At 43.6% G+C, this 17132-nt stretch overlaps 2 protein-coding genes across 2 annotated transcripts; both read right to left on the reverse strand.

The window, feature by feature from the left end:
• Positions 1–5309: 5309 nt before the first annotated feature.
• On the reverse strand, positions 5310–11010 carry LOC139330818 (platelet binding protein GspB-like). Its single transcript, XM_070961927.1, has 12 exons — positions 10926–11010; positions 10519–10674; positions 10316–10432; positions 10014–10136; positions 9847–9903; positions 9195–9728; positions 8797–8985; positions 7969–8695; positions 7346–7476; positions 7197–7250; positions 6932–7095; positions 5310–6478 (listed from the first exon to the last, which is right to left on the reverse strand). The coding sequence occupies exons 1-11, from the start codon at positions 10995–10997 to the stop codon at positions 6967–6969; spliced, it is 2289 nt and encodes a 762-aa protein (XP_070818028.1). The 5' UTR covers positions 10998–11010; the 3' UTR covers positions 5310–6478; positions 6932–6966.
• Positions 11011–11103: 93 nt separating this feature from the next.
• On the reverse strand, positions 11104–16957 carry LOC139330949 (rootletin-like). The gene is made up of 6 exons (XM_070962182.1): positions 16830–16957; positions 15919–16135; positions 15459–15600; positions 13707–14564; positions 12578–13048; positions 11104–12480 (listed from the first exon to the last, which is right to left on the reverse strand). The coding sequence occupies exons 2-6, from the start codon at positions 16101–16103 to the stop codon at positions 11104–11106; spliced, it is 3033 nt and encodes a 1010-aa protein (XP_070818283.1). The 5' UTR covers positions 16104–16135; positions 16830–16957.
• Positions 16958–17132: the final 175 nt, after the last annotated feature.

Below are 17132 nucleotides of genomic sequence, written 5' to 3' on the forward strand. Positions count from 1 at the left end.
ACTTGCTTATACAGATGAGTCCACGTTATCACCAGTAGGTGCAACGAATGGGATGATAATGGTGATTGTGCTGTTTTGTACAGTTTATCCCCTCCTGTTGGTTATTTGTGAATAACCAGGAACAATAAGGAAAGTACTCAGATCCTTTACTTGAGTAAACATAATAATAACACAATGTAAAAATTTTCTGTGACAAGTCCTTAGTTTAAATGCAAATGTGCAGAAGTATTATGAGATATAAAATGATATCATTAACGTGTACTTATGGTATCTCATAGTAGAGGGAGTAGTCATTAGGCAGAGAGGCAGCTTCCAGAGTGCTAAATGTGTGCACATATTGCACTGTTGGATTGTTGTTAACCCTCTGGAGTTCATCGTGAATACACTGAGCATGTTTTATTTATCATAACATAACTTTATTTACACATCACGAAGAACCAGTTGAAAGTGCCATATTTGGTCTGAATGAAATGTTTAAGATATTGAATTATTCATATTTTCAGTGATTTGCAGGCATGATAAAATCACTTTACATGTAAATGGACTGTATTCTAGTTTTATTTCTTATATTGTTCCGCTGACTTTGTGTGTGTAAATAGAGAAATATTAGTAGAATTGTCGTCTAATAATCTGTGTGGTACCGTTATTAAGTATTTGTACATTTTTAAAAGGAGACTGTGATCCGGGCAGCTTCAGAGCTGTCCATTGTCACTGTGGCTGAGTTTTGGCTAATAAAAAAAAATAGCATTTGTGGATACAGGACAGTTTAAACAGTGCTAAAAATGAATCTTGTTTTGTAGCTCACCAGATACTTCATGTGTAAAATCTTTGTCTACAAGATAACTAACTGAGGCTGTAACAGAAATGTTGTGGAGTTAAAAGTATAAAGTTGCACAAAATGGAATTAAATACAGGTACCTGAAAATTGCACAGCACTTAAGTAAATCTACTTTACGCTCTGCCACTGAAGGTAAGTACTATTACTACAATAAGTGCTATTTTTTTAAATTTTATTTATTAATTATCTCAAGATCCTCCACTTTATTGATTCATTTGACCCCAGTCTCAACTCATCAATATACCTCTACCTCTGGCAACCAGCTGCCAATTTGTTTTTGATCAGTCTAGAAATGGATTACATGCTGTTCACCTTTACCAGGCCCCCGCTCCATTCCGACTAGGCTTTACAGGGTGCGATCTTCATCCACTGAAACTTACACATCAAGACTAAACGAGAGAAGAAGAGACAGGAAAGAAAGAGGAGCACAGGAGAGAGAGGGAAGGAGAACAAGAATGCAGGGACATAATCTTATAATGTCCTTCTGGGCTATATTTAGTCCTGAATCGCATAAGGTTCATGGACTGAGGGCTAGAATGCAGAATACAGAGGGGGAAAAAACAGCAATAATGGCAAACTTAAGAGGAGGAGAAATGAAGAAATAGATGTAAACAGACGCTATGGGGGAAGAGAGAGAGAAGCAAGCAATGAAACAATAAAAATGCAAATGAAAGGCATAAAAACACAGGGAATAGGGAGAATTGATGGAGGAGAAGTGGAATGAGCTGTGGAGTCTGCCAAGAAGAAGCGGGGTGTAAAACTCAAAGTCCCACACATTGTCAGGGTTATTTGCTATCAAACTGAGAGGGTTTGGCAGGGACCGGGATCAATACTTCTGCACAGAACCAGCTGGTTCACACTCCGTAGAAGCGGGAGGAAGATGGGATAAAGAAAACGACACAAGAGCAAGAAAAACAAGAAAGAAAGAGACGTGGTGGAAAGAAAAGCAAGTCAAGCGGTTGAGCGGAGAGAAAGAAGGGGGAGGATTGTTTTCTGAGGCGCCACCACTGTTTTGGCTATTAAGCATGAAAGGAGATTACTGTGTGGGGGAATTTGCATAAACATGCTCCTCTATTACCGCCCCCATTGTTCATGATTAATGAGATTAGGCTTGCCTTTGCGCACAGATTCAAGGATGTAATAGCAGATAATTGCTTGTCTCTTCCCAAATTAGAAGTTGCATTGCTTGATGTTTGTTTCAACGTGGATTTGCTCTGCCTGGTAGGGTACGGCGTACCTGATAAAGATGTGGAGAGAACTGAAAGGGAGCTGGGGTGGAAGAAAGAGGAGGAGCTGGAACACAGATAGAGTTTCATGACACACAGCAGCAATAAAGCACTTCAAATTGAAGTGAGAAAGGGATGAACTGGCAAAGAAACAGCCAAAAGAGAGGGGGAAAATATAATGGTAAAGATGAAAAGGAAAAAATGAGGATTGTATGAAAAAAAAAGACTGAGTGGAAATAAAGACATTAAGGTGTATAAAGAAACAATACAAACAAAGAAGAAAAGAGAAGCAAAAGGCTGAGATTGGACTGAAGCATTAAGGTGAAAATAGCATAAAAAAGAGGAAAGAAAAGGATGGAGAGAGTGAAGGGAGGGTGAGGGAGGTGAGAGAAAAAAGACAGAGGGTGGAGAAAAATAAGGGAGACAAAAAGAGAGGAGATTGCTTTGAAAGCTGTAGATCTGTCAGAATTGAATCACAGGCGGCCAGCTGTACGCTCTGATAGTGCTTTGCCTCTAAATATAACAGACACTGAGATGGACTGATACAGCCACAACAACAGAGATGGTGAGAAGAAAGGAGGCATCACAACACTGAGATACAAAAAGCATTATCGCTCAGCAGTCTGTAATTTTCATGTGATGACATTTTTAGCATGTATGAATGTTTTTGCACAATACAATATCCGTGCAAGTTCCGGCACACACACACACACACACACACACACACACACACACACACACACACACACCAAAACACTGCAGCATGACAGCACAACAAATCAAAAACACAGCAACCTTCCAGCATCAAGACCCATCTGCCCAGACACAGCAGCGGGAGGAAACCACTTTTAGAGCTCATCTCTGGGTGTGAGCACCAAGCTGCTGCCCTGGAGGTCTGGAAGCCGACGCCAGACCACCACCCCACTCGAGCCGCGGGATGCTCAAGGTGTCAGTGGCAGTGATGGAGTGACAACGTCCCCACTGGGTGAAATTAAAACCTCAACACGCCATCCCTCCTCTCCTCATTCTCATCTGCCGCTCCTTTTCCAGCAAACCCCCTCTGCGCCCCCGAGATACCCTGCTGATAACAACTGTCTGCACACACACACACATACTTCTCCAAGAAGGAGATATCCCCCGCAGTGGTGATACACTCTCAGCCACGTATGCAGACCACACACACATATGAAAACTCCAGAAGTGTCTTTAAACGTCACAACAGAATATTCTTGCAGGAAGCTCGAGTCCAGCTGCGGTTGTCACTGACATCCCTGTGACAAATCATGCACACACACACTTCCTTTTATCACCAGCCCCTGGTTTCCTCCCTCCCTCCCTCCCTCCCTCCCGCCCGTCCATCACTCCCTAACTCCCATGTTGGCCTACATGTGAGGAGTTAGAGCTGAGCTTGGCATCATTAACATCCAGCATGGAAAATTAATTAACGCCAAGGTCATTAACTCAAGCAAACAAGACGTTAGCCACTCACTACTTGACTGAGGCATGTGTGCATCATGTGTGTTGGAGTGTGTGTTAATAATGGAGGTGAGTCTCCCTGGAGAGTGCAATGAGAGTCCTGTGGGGCTCCTGCCGGCTCCAGCCAAGCTTCTTTACGCTGATTCAGTTGCATCGAGCAACTGCACTGCAGTTTTTATTGAAGCTTCTTTAGTTGGTGCAGTGCAGGACTACAGTAGACCACCAGTTCATCTAAAACCACTTGAGTCCACTTGAGATCCAACATACAATGCAGCAACTATGCACCTGCTTCTGTAGCAAAAATGAAGTGATGTCGTTTTTGATGCATACAAACTAAACCTAAAAGTCTTGTATACTGTGTCAATAAAGCTGGGGCAAACTTTCAAACTTCAGTATTGATCATTTTTTGCTTATATACGACTTGGACCAGATGGAAAACACAAGACGACAAATTGGATTTTGTGAGTAATGTGCAGTATAATCAATATAATCCAGTCCTGGAGTCGACGCATAGGGGCTTCTGTGTCTAACCTTTCAGTTACTTCACAGTTTGGTTGTGTTTCTTTGTCTGTTGTTCATAGATGCAAGTGATGATGGAAGTATTCGAATTGTTTACTTAAATATAAGAAGCAATAGTGCAATGTAAAAACACTACAAGTGTAAGTCCTGCATTGAAAATGCCACTTACATAAAAGTACTTAGGTATTATTAGCAAAAAGCACTTTTACTTATGAGCAAGTACGCATAATGCAGAACAAATGGCTACGGTGTGTATTCCTTTATTAACGAGGGAGATGTTGTATGTAAATTTTAAGCTGTAAAGTAACACAGTCAAATAAATACAGTGAAGAAAGAAATTGCAATATTTCCCTCTGAATTGTAAAGAAGAAGTACGAAGCAACAAAAAATTGAAATAATCTCTTTTTGACTTAAGTATATTATTTGAGTAAATGTACTTCCCACCACTGCAAAAAATGACATGTTGTAGTAACAAAGACAGGAAAGAGACTTACCCTAACCATAACCATACTTGCCTAAACCTAATCTTACCCTAAAGTTTAATGATTTACATTATGAGGACATGCATTTTGTCCCCATAAGGAAGGAGTGTCCCCACAATGTGACTGTGTCCCCACAACATGAGTAATACATGTCCAAGTCCACACACACACCTCTTTCTGCTGAGTGTGAGCGATGAAGTCCTCAGAGGAGCTCCCGAAGCTGCTGAGCACTGCAGGTGATTATTAAGCTCCTTTTTTTGAAAGCTGCTGATGCTTCTTCTTCTCCCACTTCAGTTTTTGGTGCTGTGCCTGGTTTGTATTGAATGGGGGAGCAAACATTAAGATGTTTTAGGCTACTTGAGAAACCTCTTTGTATGCACGTCAGCATCAGCCACTCCACTAAATCTGTGGTGAAAGCACATCAGGTGTAGTGAGTTGCACGCACACACACACAGACACACACAGAGTAGCCTACTACTGTACCTCAAAAGTCGTCCATGAATGGCTGCCATCTAGTGTTCATTGATGGGAAGTGTTTCAGTTGGATAAAGAAAGTTAAATATAGAGTAAAGCTACCTACACAGCAAGTTTACAAGTGTAATCTAACAAACTTACTGTCACAAAATGCAAACCACCATTTGGAGATACACTTTTTTTTCCTCTGCACAGCAAAGTATTATCAGTATTACCAAATCTAATCTCTGGATCAATTCCAACCAGAATCAGTTTCAACCTCAGTTCACATACACACACAGACACCGGCATGTGAGTTAATATCATATAAACATTTATTCTTTGTACAGTCCAAAGGAATCAATGGGAAATCAATATTTTCAATTACTGATAGAAAAATACCTCTGCTGCACCATGATCACTCCACACCCACACATACATAAGTAGCAAAAGAACGTCATATTGTGTGTTGTGAACATCGTACAAAACAAACAAATGTGAGCGTGCAAACATAACATCTATTAGGTAGGAAGAACAAAGTGTCACTCATACAAAAAGACGTACAGTATGTGGTACATTGGCATATTTTTATAATATTCTCTACAAAAAAATATTAGTGATAAACTCTTTTTTTTTAATTTAATCTTCTAGATATCAACAATGACTGTGTGCAAATTCCAGAACGTAAATAACACCCGGCTCCTGTGTTTAAAGTAACCCCGTGGACCTGTGAGGAGGAGGAAAGAGATAAGTCTTTGGAGTGAATCATCTTTTCTCATATTTGGCTTCACGTGTAAAAATCAAGTAAGATGACCTCAGGATGCAATGTTGCGTCAGCACCTTGTGCAGTTTCCAAACAGTGAAAGTCCCCCGAGCCAGCGGTTCATGTCATAGAGTCCAGAGAGGCAGGTGAAGCTTCATGACGCACGATCCCTTAGTGTTTTTCGCACAGTGTTTCAATGTGCAGCAAATGCAGACATCCCTCCAGCGCGTTCGGTCACCGCTGAATGTTCGTAAATGTTGGTGTCACGGGCAGCTTTTGACAATATGATTGATCTTGGCTTCATATAGTTTGTAGACACTTTACATCAGTTTGTGAGGATTTGTTTGATTGGCAGCCACTCTGGCCTTACACCTGGCAAACACTCATAACGTCCTATTTAATTCAGAGGTGAATCCAAGAACAGGAAGTTCTTTCAACACAGTTTGAGCGAATCTTCGTCTGCTCTTACGTGCAGATTAACTCTCATGAATATGACACGGTGTTCTGTTTGACATCTTCAGATAATCATTTTGAGGTTAAGCGGCCGGCCACAGCTCACAACGTGTTTATAGGCTGGTAATGACAACAAGAGATTAGTTTTTCTGATTGGTTGACCTGAGCCTGAGGGTATCCCAGCAGTGGAACGGCGTGGCCCTTGCTGTGTGCCGAGGTGGAGGAGAGCACGGTCCCTCAAAGGGCTGCAGCTATAGATGGCTGTACACTGAAGGATGGACACAGAGGACAGAGGGAAAAATACTTTGTCACACAAGGGTGGCCGTGAAAAGTATGTTTTAGCCCTATTAAATATCATTTTAATTACATTTGGCTTCACTTTCATGTCATCTATGTCTGAAATGTGTTTGGCATCACAAGTTGTTTATTTGAGTCTAAATGGGACCATAATTTACTACATGAACATGACGCTACATTGAAGAAGACTTGAAACTAGAGATTGAGACCATAAACTCATTACAAAACTGTTTACTGAGGAGACAAATCAAGTGAGAAAGCAGGTCGTTCTCTCATAAGTTTGCATACAATCACACTGATTTTTGCAGTCAGTGGAGTCGCCCCCCGCTGGCCATTAGAAAGAATGCAGGTTAAGGTACTTCCACACTGGCTTCACTTTTCAGACTCAGAAGCTCCGTCCACACAGGCATCTGTCAATACTTACTTGTTGACCTGTGCCACCATAACACCTGCTGTGAGTCAGTGGTGGTCTGTCCTCACTGAAGTCCTGTACATAATGTGGACACTGCCTGAACAGAGACCATTAGAGCCCAGCGTTTGGACACTGACGTGGACTGGGACACTTAGATCCACATTCTCCAGAATACACTGTAGAAAGACAAGTTAATTATGCAATACATTAGCTGTTATTAAGTTTAACAGGACAGAATAACGTGTGGCTGTTAAGCATCGTGGGGAGAGACTCGTACCTTGGTGCACGCTGAGCTCATGACAGATTTGTGGAAGTCCCCATCTACAAACACCTGAGAAGTGACACGTACAAGAAGTTTTTAGACAAATCTTTCAAAATCAAAGCCCAAATGTCAGTCTGCCTGCTACTCCAGTTAGCTCCGCCTACCCTGTATCCATACACAAATGTGCCGTTACTGCAGCCCAGCTCGTCCAGCGGCGGCCTCTCCCAACCAATCATGAGGCTGCTCTGGCCCACTGTTTTGATGACCTCAACGGAGCGAACTTCAGCTGGAGGTTCTGGAGGTGAGTGGACAAAGAAAAATAAAGCACAGCACCCTATCTTGTCTGTAATGCTGTAAACCGAGGTTACAGTTTAGATTATGTTTTAACAGGACTCAGTGCAAACTGAAATTACTAACAAATCCAACCGATTTGTACTGCAGTGTGTTACTGTGTGTAGGCAATAAACAAGGCAACATCAAGCTGCCAGAATTTGTGCTGCAAATTTATACGACATGATTACCAGTGCAAGAGACAGAAACAGAGAATGGCCCATATCTGGGCTGGGTATAATCACATTGCAGGAGTAAACAACCAAAAAGTAATATTAGAATCATTAACTGCAATATTATGTACAAAAGCTATGAGATATACTTGTGCAAAGTTTCAGCAAATGCTGTTTTATTGTTAAATCAATAATGGCATTTCAACTTTTTTTTTATATATATATAAATACAAGAACAAGAACAAGTGTTCTGCCTTTGTGTGAATCTCAAATATTGGATTTACCTGGTTTGGGTCTTGCTGTCTTGGTCTTTTCGAGAGCACCAGTGGACTTTTCCGCAGACATGCTGGACCTCTCAGGAGAGCAACGAGCAGACTGAGTGCAGGATGCAGCAAATACAAGCCGGTCACATGCATGGGCAGCACCATCGGTTTTAGAAGGCATGTTAAAATGATCAGCCTCGGGGGCAGTTGAAATGCTCGGGGCAGTCATGTCTGAGGCAGTGGTTTTTGGATTCGTGTCAGAACAGGTTAAGACATCAGAGTCAAAGGTCGCAGTCCTCTGAGTTAAAGGGGCAGAAGCTGTATGTTTAGCATGAGATATGTCAGGGATAACAGGGATGATTTTCTTTGTCAGATGTGGGGACATTGTTATATTAGTGGCTTTGGCTTTGTTAGGAACGTTAGAAGAGCTATAAAGAGCAGACGGTGAAGCTTTCTCTGCTTTAATTTGATGGTTAGCAAACATGCTGGGACTGTATGTAACATTAGCCGATCTTGAGGCAACTGCAGTGAAAAGTGTTGTTGGCATATTAGTGGAAACCAGTGAGGCTGTCACTGCAGGAGTGTGCTTAGCTGGGCTTGAAGCAGTGGTGACTGGGGGAGAGCTGGCATGTGGCATATTGATACTGAGGCTCTGCTTCTTGGTTTGTGAGGCCGGTCCCAAGTCTGCCAGAACTGAAAAAGAGAGACTTTTCCTGGGCTGCTGTCCTCTTCCTCGGCTCACTGGAACCTTGAAATGAAGAGAAACAAGAGCAACGTATTTCTTTTCACATACTCCAAACACTAACCTGCACCTGTGTTACGCTCAATGCTTAAAAAGCTTCAGCGTACCTGATAGCTGCTCATTAGAGTCTTCTGCAGTTGCTCATGAAGGTTGATGATCTTCTCAGGACTACTCAGCCTCCTTACATGTGAGCTGGAGGGAGGAGTGGGACTCAGTGAGGATCCAGTCGAGGACGTCTCTTTCATATCTGGGTGATGAAACCCGTATTTTTCAGGTCCACTGGCAGGGGGAGAGAGCTGTGTTGGGATTGAGATGGATTGAAAAGAAATTTAATTTACAATTTAAAGTACAAGCAAATAAAGTAAAGGCATCTTGTTTATTTATCAGAATTATTTCACAACATTAATGCTGTAATTGTTTATTTATGTTAAAATGCTCCATCTACAACCTTTAAGCCAAAGTAATCAATACATATTTGAATAAACATTAGTTTGTATTATCTCACATGTGCTGTATTGGTGATCAAGCCCTCTTTCGGTGCTGGAACAACAGGTGATGGTGCTGCTCGGACGCTGGCATGCTCTTGATCTGGTGAAGCTGGCACCGCTGTGTTGGCATTTTTCTTCAGTGTTGCTGTCGCTGCCTGAGTGACTTCACTGCTGTAGTCCTGACAATTTGTTGTGGATTCAGCGGAGACCGAAAATGCGTGTTTTTCATTTTTTAGTTCTGCACATTTCACTCCAGATTCAGGTGTGAATCCATTCTGCTCTTGCTGATTTCCAGGTGTGAATCGGTTTGTGTAGTCTTGAAATTTTGAAATAAATCCCGGTGTAAACCCAGAACTGTAATGGCAGGTCTTTACACCGTTCTCTGGTGTGAACTTTGCAGTGTAGTCCTGCAGAGCAGCGTCACTGAGCAGCTGCTCAACCTGCTGTGTGAGTGTGGAGTCCACACAGCCCTGTCTGTGCATAGCCTTCATCATCTGAGCCAGCAAGCCATTCCTTTCCTGACACTTCAACACCAGGCAAGACAGCTTGGCCTGTTATTGGACGAAACAAGTGTCAGTCAGACTCAACAGCTTTTGACACATGACAGTAGTTGCCTGACAGTCAAAGTGACTGTGCAGCATACAGCAGAGTGAATGTCTCTCTCCTCACCTTTAAAGGAGCCACATCCAGATCCGTCTGGCTCCTCTTTTTCAGGAGCGCATCATACTAGAGGACAAACAAAATACATTGAATCACATGAAAACTGCAGCTTATAACATACAACTAACTGCAGTGAGTGTCATGGACTGCAAAGCCACAGCTGGCTGTGCACCCACCTTCGCTCTGATGTGGTTGTAACGCGTCCTTAGTGAGACGAGAACAGCGCTTGCGTCATCATTGCTGCTCTGCCCTCGTTTTAGAGCGATATACTCTGAGTTTAACTCCTCTAAGGCCACCGTCTGTGAGGTTTTGCACATACATCAACACACACACACAGGAACAGACAAAACGTCATCAGAAGTCAAACAACTGAAGGACAGTGTTGCGCTTAAGACGTACAGCGCGTCTCAACTCAGTCCATAAGAGTGTTGATGATTCATCGACACATAAATGAGACTTGATATTCCACTGTTCTCACCTTGGCTTTGAGCTGAGCTGTAAGGATGCTGAATTGCTCCTCTCTTTGTTTCTTCAGTGACAGAGCATCAGTCTTCTCCCTGACCAGGCCTGTCAGTTTGCTCTGCAGCTCCTTCACCTGCAGCACACACAAACACTGATGAGGTCAAACAGATAAATAAGAGATAGACAAAACATTTTTGTTACGTACATCTAGTTAAATACCTGCGTTATGAGGCTGTCGTTTTCCCTTCTGGTTTCTTCCATCTGACTGGCTACAGCTGTCAGCTTCAGTACCTTGTCAGCTATTTGGGCAGCCTTTCTCTCTGCCTCCTCCCTCCTGGCTTCTGATTGACACAGTTCACTTTGCAGCCTCTCGGTCTGAAGAGTAAACAAACATTCTGTTCCTAAACATGTCGTGTGTCATCTTTGTCTTTCAGATTAAGATTACTGCTGATATTCAGTTCAGCACTGAAGTTAATTCTTGACCTTGGAGATCACCTGAAGACTGTGGATTCTGAGTTACGACTATGATTTAGTTTAAAAGTCTAAAAGAAAATCTGGAGGTATCTTCTGTCACAAGAAATGTCCAAAAAATGTTAACGAAGAAATGGGAAGGTGTGCAAACTCACATCGACGTGGCTCTTGTCGAGTTCATCTCGTGACCTCTTTAGCTCTGCTCCCAAGGCTTCAATCTCCCTCATCAGATCACTTTGATCCTGTTTTCCATCAAAACATGTTGCGTAAGTACACAGTGATCCAACATAATGACACATAATGAGCCACAATACTTCAAGGATATTAATCTCTTCATACCTGTCCATGAATCTCAGTCTTCTTTGTTATGACAGCACTGCTTGGATTCTGATTCCTCCCCTCTATTTGGGTTTGGCTGGACAGAGCAGCTCCATGGCTCTTTCGTTCCTCCCTCAGGCTCTGAAGCAGTAGCTTCATCCGCTCCTCTTCTTGTTTCAAACAGCTGACTGAGAGTTCAGTTCTTTCTTGTTCTTCTCTTAAACTGCTAACTGATTTTATCAACTTGTTATGATCTTCTTGTAAAGGGTGAGATAACTGTTCCTCGTCTCTCTGTTCCTTCAGACACTTCAGGGAATTGATTAGTTCGCCTCTCTCCTGTTTCAAATAGAGCACCGTCTGGCTTAACTGCTCACTCTCTGTCTGTAAAGTTTGGAGTGGATGCATGATTTGATCTCTCTCTCTACCACTTGAGAGAGATTCTAACAGCTTCTCTTTTTCTCTGTTGAGACCGGATAAAGACCTTGTTAGCTGCTCTTTCTCCTCTTTCAGACCACTCATCATCTTCATAAGCTGGTCTCTCTCATCTTTCAGCCTGCAGACTGTCCTGCTAAGCTGCTCTCTCTCTTGTTTGAGACCGGCCAGAGATTGAGAGATGCTGTCCTTCTCTTCCTTAAGTCCCCAGACTGTCCGAGTTAACTGCTGCTTCACTTCTGTCTGTGTTTGGACTGATGAAGCTATTTCTCTCTGCTGCTCTCTGAGACAATTTATGTCGCCTGACAGTTCTTCTTGTTCTGTTTTGAGGTTCTGGACCGACTTGGTCAGCTGGCTCACTTCATCAGTCAGTGAGCTAACATGCAGAGTGCTTTGTGAGCTGTTCTGCAATGGATCGTAATGATTATCATGTTGAAAACCAGGAGCTGAAACTGCACTTGAATCACGTGGTTGTGGACTGGACGTCACGCATGAGTCTTCACCATTCAGCACACTTTCCACCAACCTGTCCACACATTCTTCTAGATTTTTCTGTTGAAAACATCCTGATATTGCAGCTGTATAGTGAGATCCCCACAGTTCCTCATCAACCTGTGATTCCACCATACGCTGTTCACCCTCTGCTAACTGTTGCTGCAGCTCCATGATGGTATTGAGGTCATCTTCAGTCTTCTTGGTGAGTTCTGTAATCAAACACTCTTGTTCCTGGTTCTCCTGCTCCAGCCTGACTCCCTTCGCCTCTAATTTGGAGATGTGCTCCCTCAGCTGTGTTTCCTCCATCTTGATCTCCTCTTCTCTAAGCCCGATGTGATCCTGAAGCTCCTGGATCCGGTCCGCCAAAGCCCGGTTCTCCTGATTCAGGGCTTGGACAAGATCATCCTGGGTGAGGGCGAGAATGGTGTTATCTTCACATCCATTACTAGTGGCTCGTGTCCCAACCTGAGAATACAAAGAGGGAGAATTCGATCAGTAATATACTGAATTAATTTTTGAGCTGTATGAAACATTTGAGAATACTGCGACCCCTGTGACATACCTTTTCTCTTGAAGGTCCCTGCTCTGCCTCTGTAGCTTTGCTGAGTTGTAATTTCAGTTGAGTGTTCTCTTGAGCCATCAACTGCAGCTGCTCCTGCGTGCGCTGCAGGGCAACCTCCAGGCCATCACGTTGCTCTTGAAGTGCTTCAAGATCCCCCCCCAACCCAAAGCTCCTGTAGGCTTCCCTCAGGGCATCGGATTCTTCACTGGGGCTTTCCTCCAGGTTTAGGATCCCTCCGGAGCACCAGGTTCCCATTTTAAACTCATCTAGTGTCTCTGTAGTCAAAGACAGTGACTGGTGGCTGGGGTTGGAGCCAAGGTGGTGAAAGAGGTTCAGAGGGCCAGATTTGGGTTGACTTTCTGATTTGGCAGATTTGTTGCTCAGTGTGTTCTCTGCTGCAGCCTGGTGGTGAGCAGCTGGAACTGCAGATGAATGAGGCTGGCCTGTTCCCTCATCTGAGGTTAGATGCACCTACACAGAGATCACAGTTGTGGGACAACAGTTGTGGATCATTTATGTGAATATAAAAATGATTAAATGCTTAATAATCCAAATTCATATCTCAGATGATATTTAGCAACACATGTAGGAGCATTTACAACAGGGCAGGCAGTTATGCAACACTCTCAATCCTGGCAACAGCATTAACACATTAGGCCAATAATAATATCAGACAGAAATCAGTAACCATCATGTCCATTTTTGACTTGTGCTTGTGAGATATCCTCTACTCTCAGGCTACTCATTCCACCTTAAAAGAACTTCATGCAGTTTATCACTGTGCCCCACATTTCATTACAGGAGAACATTTTAGTTTAGAAATGTCTCCCACAAAAGCTGGTGCAGTATGTCACATCTCTCAAATCCAAGATCATCAGATGAGATCTCAGGACTGAGACTTGTTACCTAAAAATTGAACTTGGTAAGAATAACTTTTAGTGCTTTGCACTATATAAGTTAAATAAACTACAAAAGACAGTTGCATCAGATTGGATAAATTTAAACTTTTGATTATGAACCTTTTCAGAGATGTCTGTCAGCATTTCTGATGCTGTCTGTATGTGCTTGTGCATGACTGGCTGTGTTTTTGTTGTTGTTATAATAACAAAAATAATACTGTTTGACGCACCTCTCCAGAGCCCCCCACTGAGGAATGTTCCATGGGAGTGGTATATGAGAGAGTGTTGGGGCTAGGACTGCAGCTGGGCAAGCTGGTCCCAGGATCCGGGCATATGGATGACTGACCAGATGTTTGGTTAGCTGCATCTGTAAGTGTGCGGTTCTCCTCTCTCAGCTCTTCAACCTCCTCCATCAAACAGCTTTCAGACAGCTTCAGCTGGTGCACCACTACCTTCATCTCCTCCACCTTACAGGCCAGGAGGTGGCTGTTCTCCTGGGCCTCCTGGAGCTGCTCCTGCAGTCCCCTCCGCTCTGTCATCCCATCCTCCTCTCTCTCCAGCAGCACCCTGAGATCCTCCTGCAGGCTCAGGATGAAGCCTTGCAGCCTGGCTTCATTTGGGCTCAGTTTCATGTCTTTGACTCTTTCCCCTTGTATCGCTCTCTCCGTCTTTCCCTCATTACCTTCTTGCCCTCCTTCTCTCTCAGTTCCCACACTTGACTGCCACTGCTTCCTCCTTTCCCCATTTCTCTCCTCTTCCCCTTCACCCTCTCCTCTCATGGCTGGTAGCCTCTCTTGGTCTTCCCAGTGCTTAACAGTCCCGGCAGTGATTCTGACTGCATTGATTGTTGCCGTACCAGTGGCGGCACTCACAGTCATGTCCAGTAGCTGCTTCTCTAAAGTGTATATCCGGTTCTGTAGGCTCTGCTCTCTGTCCCGGACCAGGCTGAGCTTGTGTTGGAGTTGGATTTTAAAGTTCTCGAAGTACTGGGACTGGCGACTCATCTCCTCCTCTTTGGCCTTCAGCTGCCTCTGACAGCGCTGCAGTCGATCCCTCCAAACCCGCTCTCCTCGCTCTTTCTCCTGGGTCTGGGCAGGAGGGTAGAAGGAAAGAGAGAAAGACAAAGAGAGAGAGAGGCCACAGTAGAGTGTGGAAAACCAGATCTTGAGTTATCTGAGTGATCACCTATACTCACATTGCTTGATAACACATTTGAACCTTATTGCCGAAGTGTGTACTGTCCACTAATACACATTAGTTTGTGTTTTAATTATATTAAGACACAAACGTATTAGTTAGTAGGCAATTTGTTCATTTTTAAAACGGTGGATGGCCACTAGCGATCTGCCACTAGCGAACCAACTCATGAACCACTGTATTTTATTCCATAGCTACAGAGTTTAGAGAACATTATTGATCGACTTGATTGAACAAAATTGACAAAAGGGCAGGACTGAGAGAAAAAGGCGCATTTACAAATCCATCTGCTACTTCAGCACCACGGACAGCATCATGGATTTGGTAATGTAGTAGCAGTTGTCTTTACCGTGAAGGTTATCTGTTGTGATCTGTGTCTGACTTGAATCTCTTTTGTTTTCTACTGTGCATGAGCAAACAACAGTTTACCCCCTGTGAGTTAATAGTTATCTTTCTATCGAACACCACAGGGTAATTACTTACAACCCTGATTCCAAAAAAGTCAGTACAATGTGTAAAAGCCTGCTGACAACCTCAAAAATGATCTTCTCAGAGAGGCGCTACAGCAGGAGGTAGGTTGTAGCATGTATACAGTTGACATTAATGCAGTATTAAACATGCTTCCCAAAAAAAGACAATCTGTGAGATAACAAACAAATGTTGCCACAATCATGCCAGCAAGGAAAAAAGTTTATAGGAATTTTAGTCTATCCATTACAGTCTTCATAGTTTTACAGTTTGCACATCCATGCCTGCTGATGCATTCAGAGATCCTGAGCACTCACCATGGTCCTGACCTCCTCCCTGAGCATGTGGAGTCTCTGGTCCAGCCGCTGGGAGTGTTGCATGCTGGGCAAGTGGGAGGCAGAGGCTAGCTGACCGAGCTGTAGCAGCAGGCTCCTCTCTGACCTCTCTAACTGTCTGATCCTAAAAACCACATCACAACACAGACAAGCTCACAGTTAGATCTTACAATCTTCACACAAATGTGCTCATTAACATAAAGCTGAAGGTTTGATATCTTCCTCTGTTGATTTGATTCAGTTCTAATGCAAGAAAAGCGAGTAAATCCAGGGGAGATGTGAGCAGCATCGTGCTCACATGCAAGTGTGCAGTGCAGTTGGGTGCAGTTGATATGTGATATCACCTTGGCCAAAAGTGAGTATATAGTAGCAGGTAGGTGTGCGTACGTGTGTGTGTCTGTGTGTGTGTCACTGGATCCCCTCTCCCCCAGTCGTCTCTCACCTGTTCCTCAGGTAGCTGCCAGACTGGAGGGTTGAAACTTCACTCTGCTCCAGGACCTTCACTCTATTACACAGAACCCACAGGTCCAGGTCCAGGTCCGTAGCCGGTCCTCCTGAATCAGGTACCATGGTAGCAGTACTGCTTCCGGTAGCCGTCGTGTCAGATGCCATCATGTGATCCGCCATTGGTTAGGCTGCACCCACTAGGTGAGTTTTACCTGTAAAGCAGGGACGGATGGTGTCAGACTTACTCACTTCAGGATGAAAAAAATGAAAACTGCCACATGCTCTCTTTTTGTCTTATTTTCGTGTCCATCATAAACACACTGGCAAAGATAAACAGACACGCAGAAAAAGACACACACACATACACACAAAATACAGTCATCTATTATTCACCACGTCAACAGCTTGGTAGCAAGTTGTTGAGCACAAGTGTCTCTCAGGTTACCCCACCTACTAATCATCCTGCCTCCTCCTGCCCCTCCTTCTACGTTTCACAAATCCTTCAATCCCAAAAACTTTAGGCTAGGTTCACATTTTTTTCAAGTCTGCCTTAAAACAATACTCGCATGCCCGTGCATGCTGAACCGTCTTCGTCACTGTAATCATTCCCCCGGCTCATACTGGCTGTTTTAAGACTGACGTGAAAAGATGTGAACCTATCCTGTGAGCTCAAGCTCATGAGCAAACCATCAAGCAGGTTTGGCTAATGCATAACTTAAACCAGACAAGAATGCTGGAGTCAACTGATGACCATTGCACCTTTGTATAATCAGAAAATCATTCACTTTAGAGGTATTCTTGTATTCTAAAAACAGTACAACTAACTCGACCTTAATGTAATTGCTGTGGTACTAAATGGACAAAAGAGTGAATTTAGAGATAAAAGGAGTAAACTTAGATAACAACCTGGTCCTTTCGCTCCACTGATTGCAGTTTGATCTTCTCAATACACCGACGAGCTTCCAGTGAGTTCAGCTTCTGCTCTCTGAACTTAGCTGCACTGTTGTTTCCTTGGAAACGCCACAGACGTTGGACTTTGCCAAAATCCTCCAAATCCAGCGGGCGCTCAGCTTGTTCACCCCCCCACTCAGCCATGTACTTTCACTCTTCTCCTCCTCCCTCCGTCTCCGCTCTCCCACTGTCCGACTGGGCATTCCTTCAGCTGAGGCTCGTCTCCCTTTAACAGATCCTCTGATTCAGAGTTTTCTC

The sequence above is a fragment of the Chaetodon trifascialis genome, chromosome 5, assembly GCF_039877785.1.
Source record: "Chaetodon trifascialis isolate fChaTrf1 chromosome 5, fChaTrf1.hap1, whole genome shotgun sequence".
Taxonomy (NCBI): Eukaryota; Metazoa; Chordata; class Actinopteri; order Chaetodontiformes; family Chaetodontidae; genus Chaetodon; species Chaetodon trifascialis.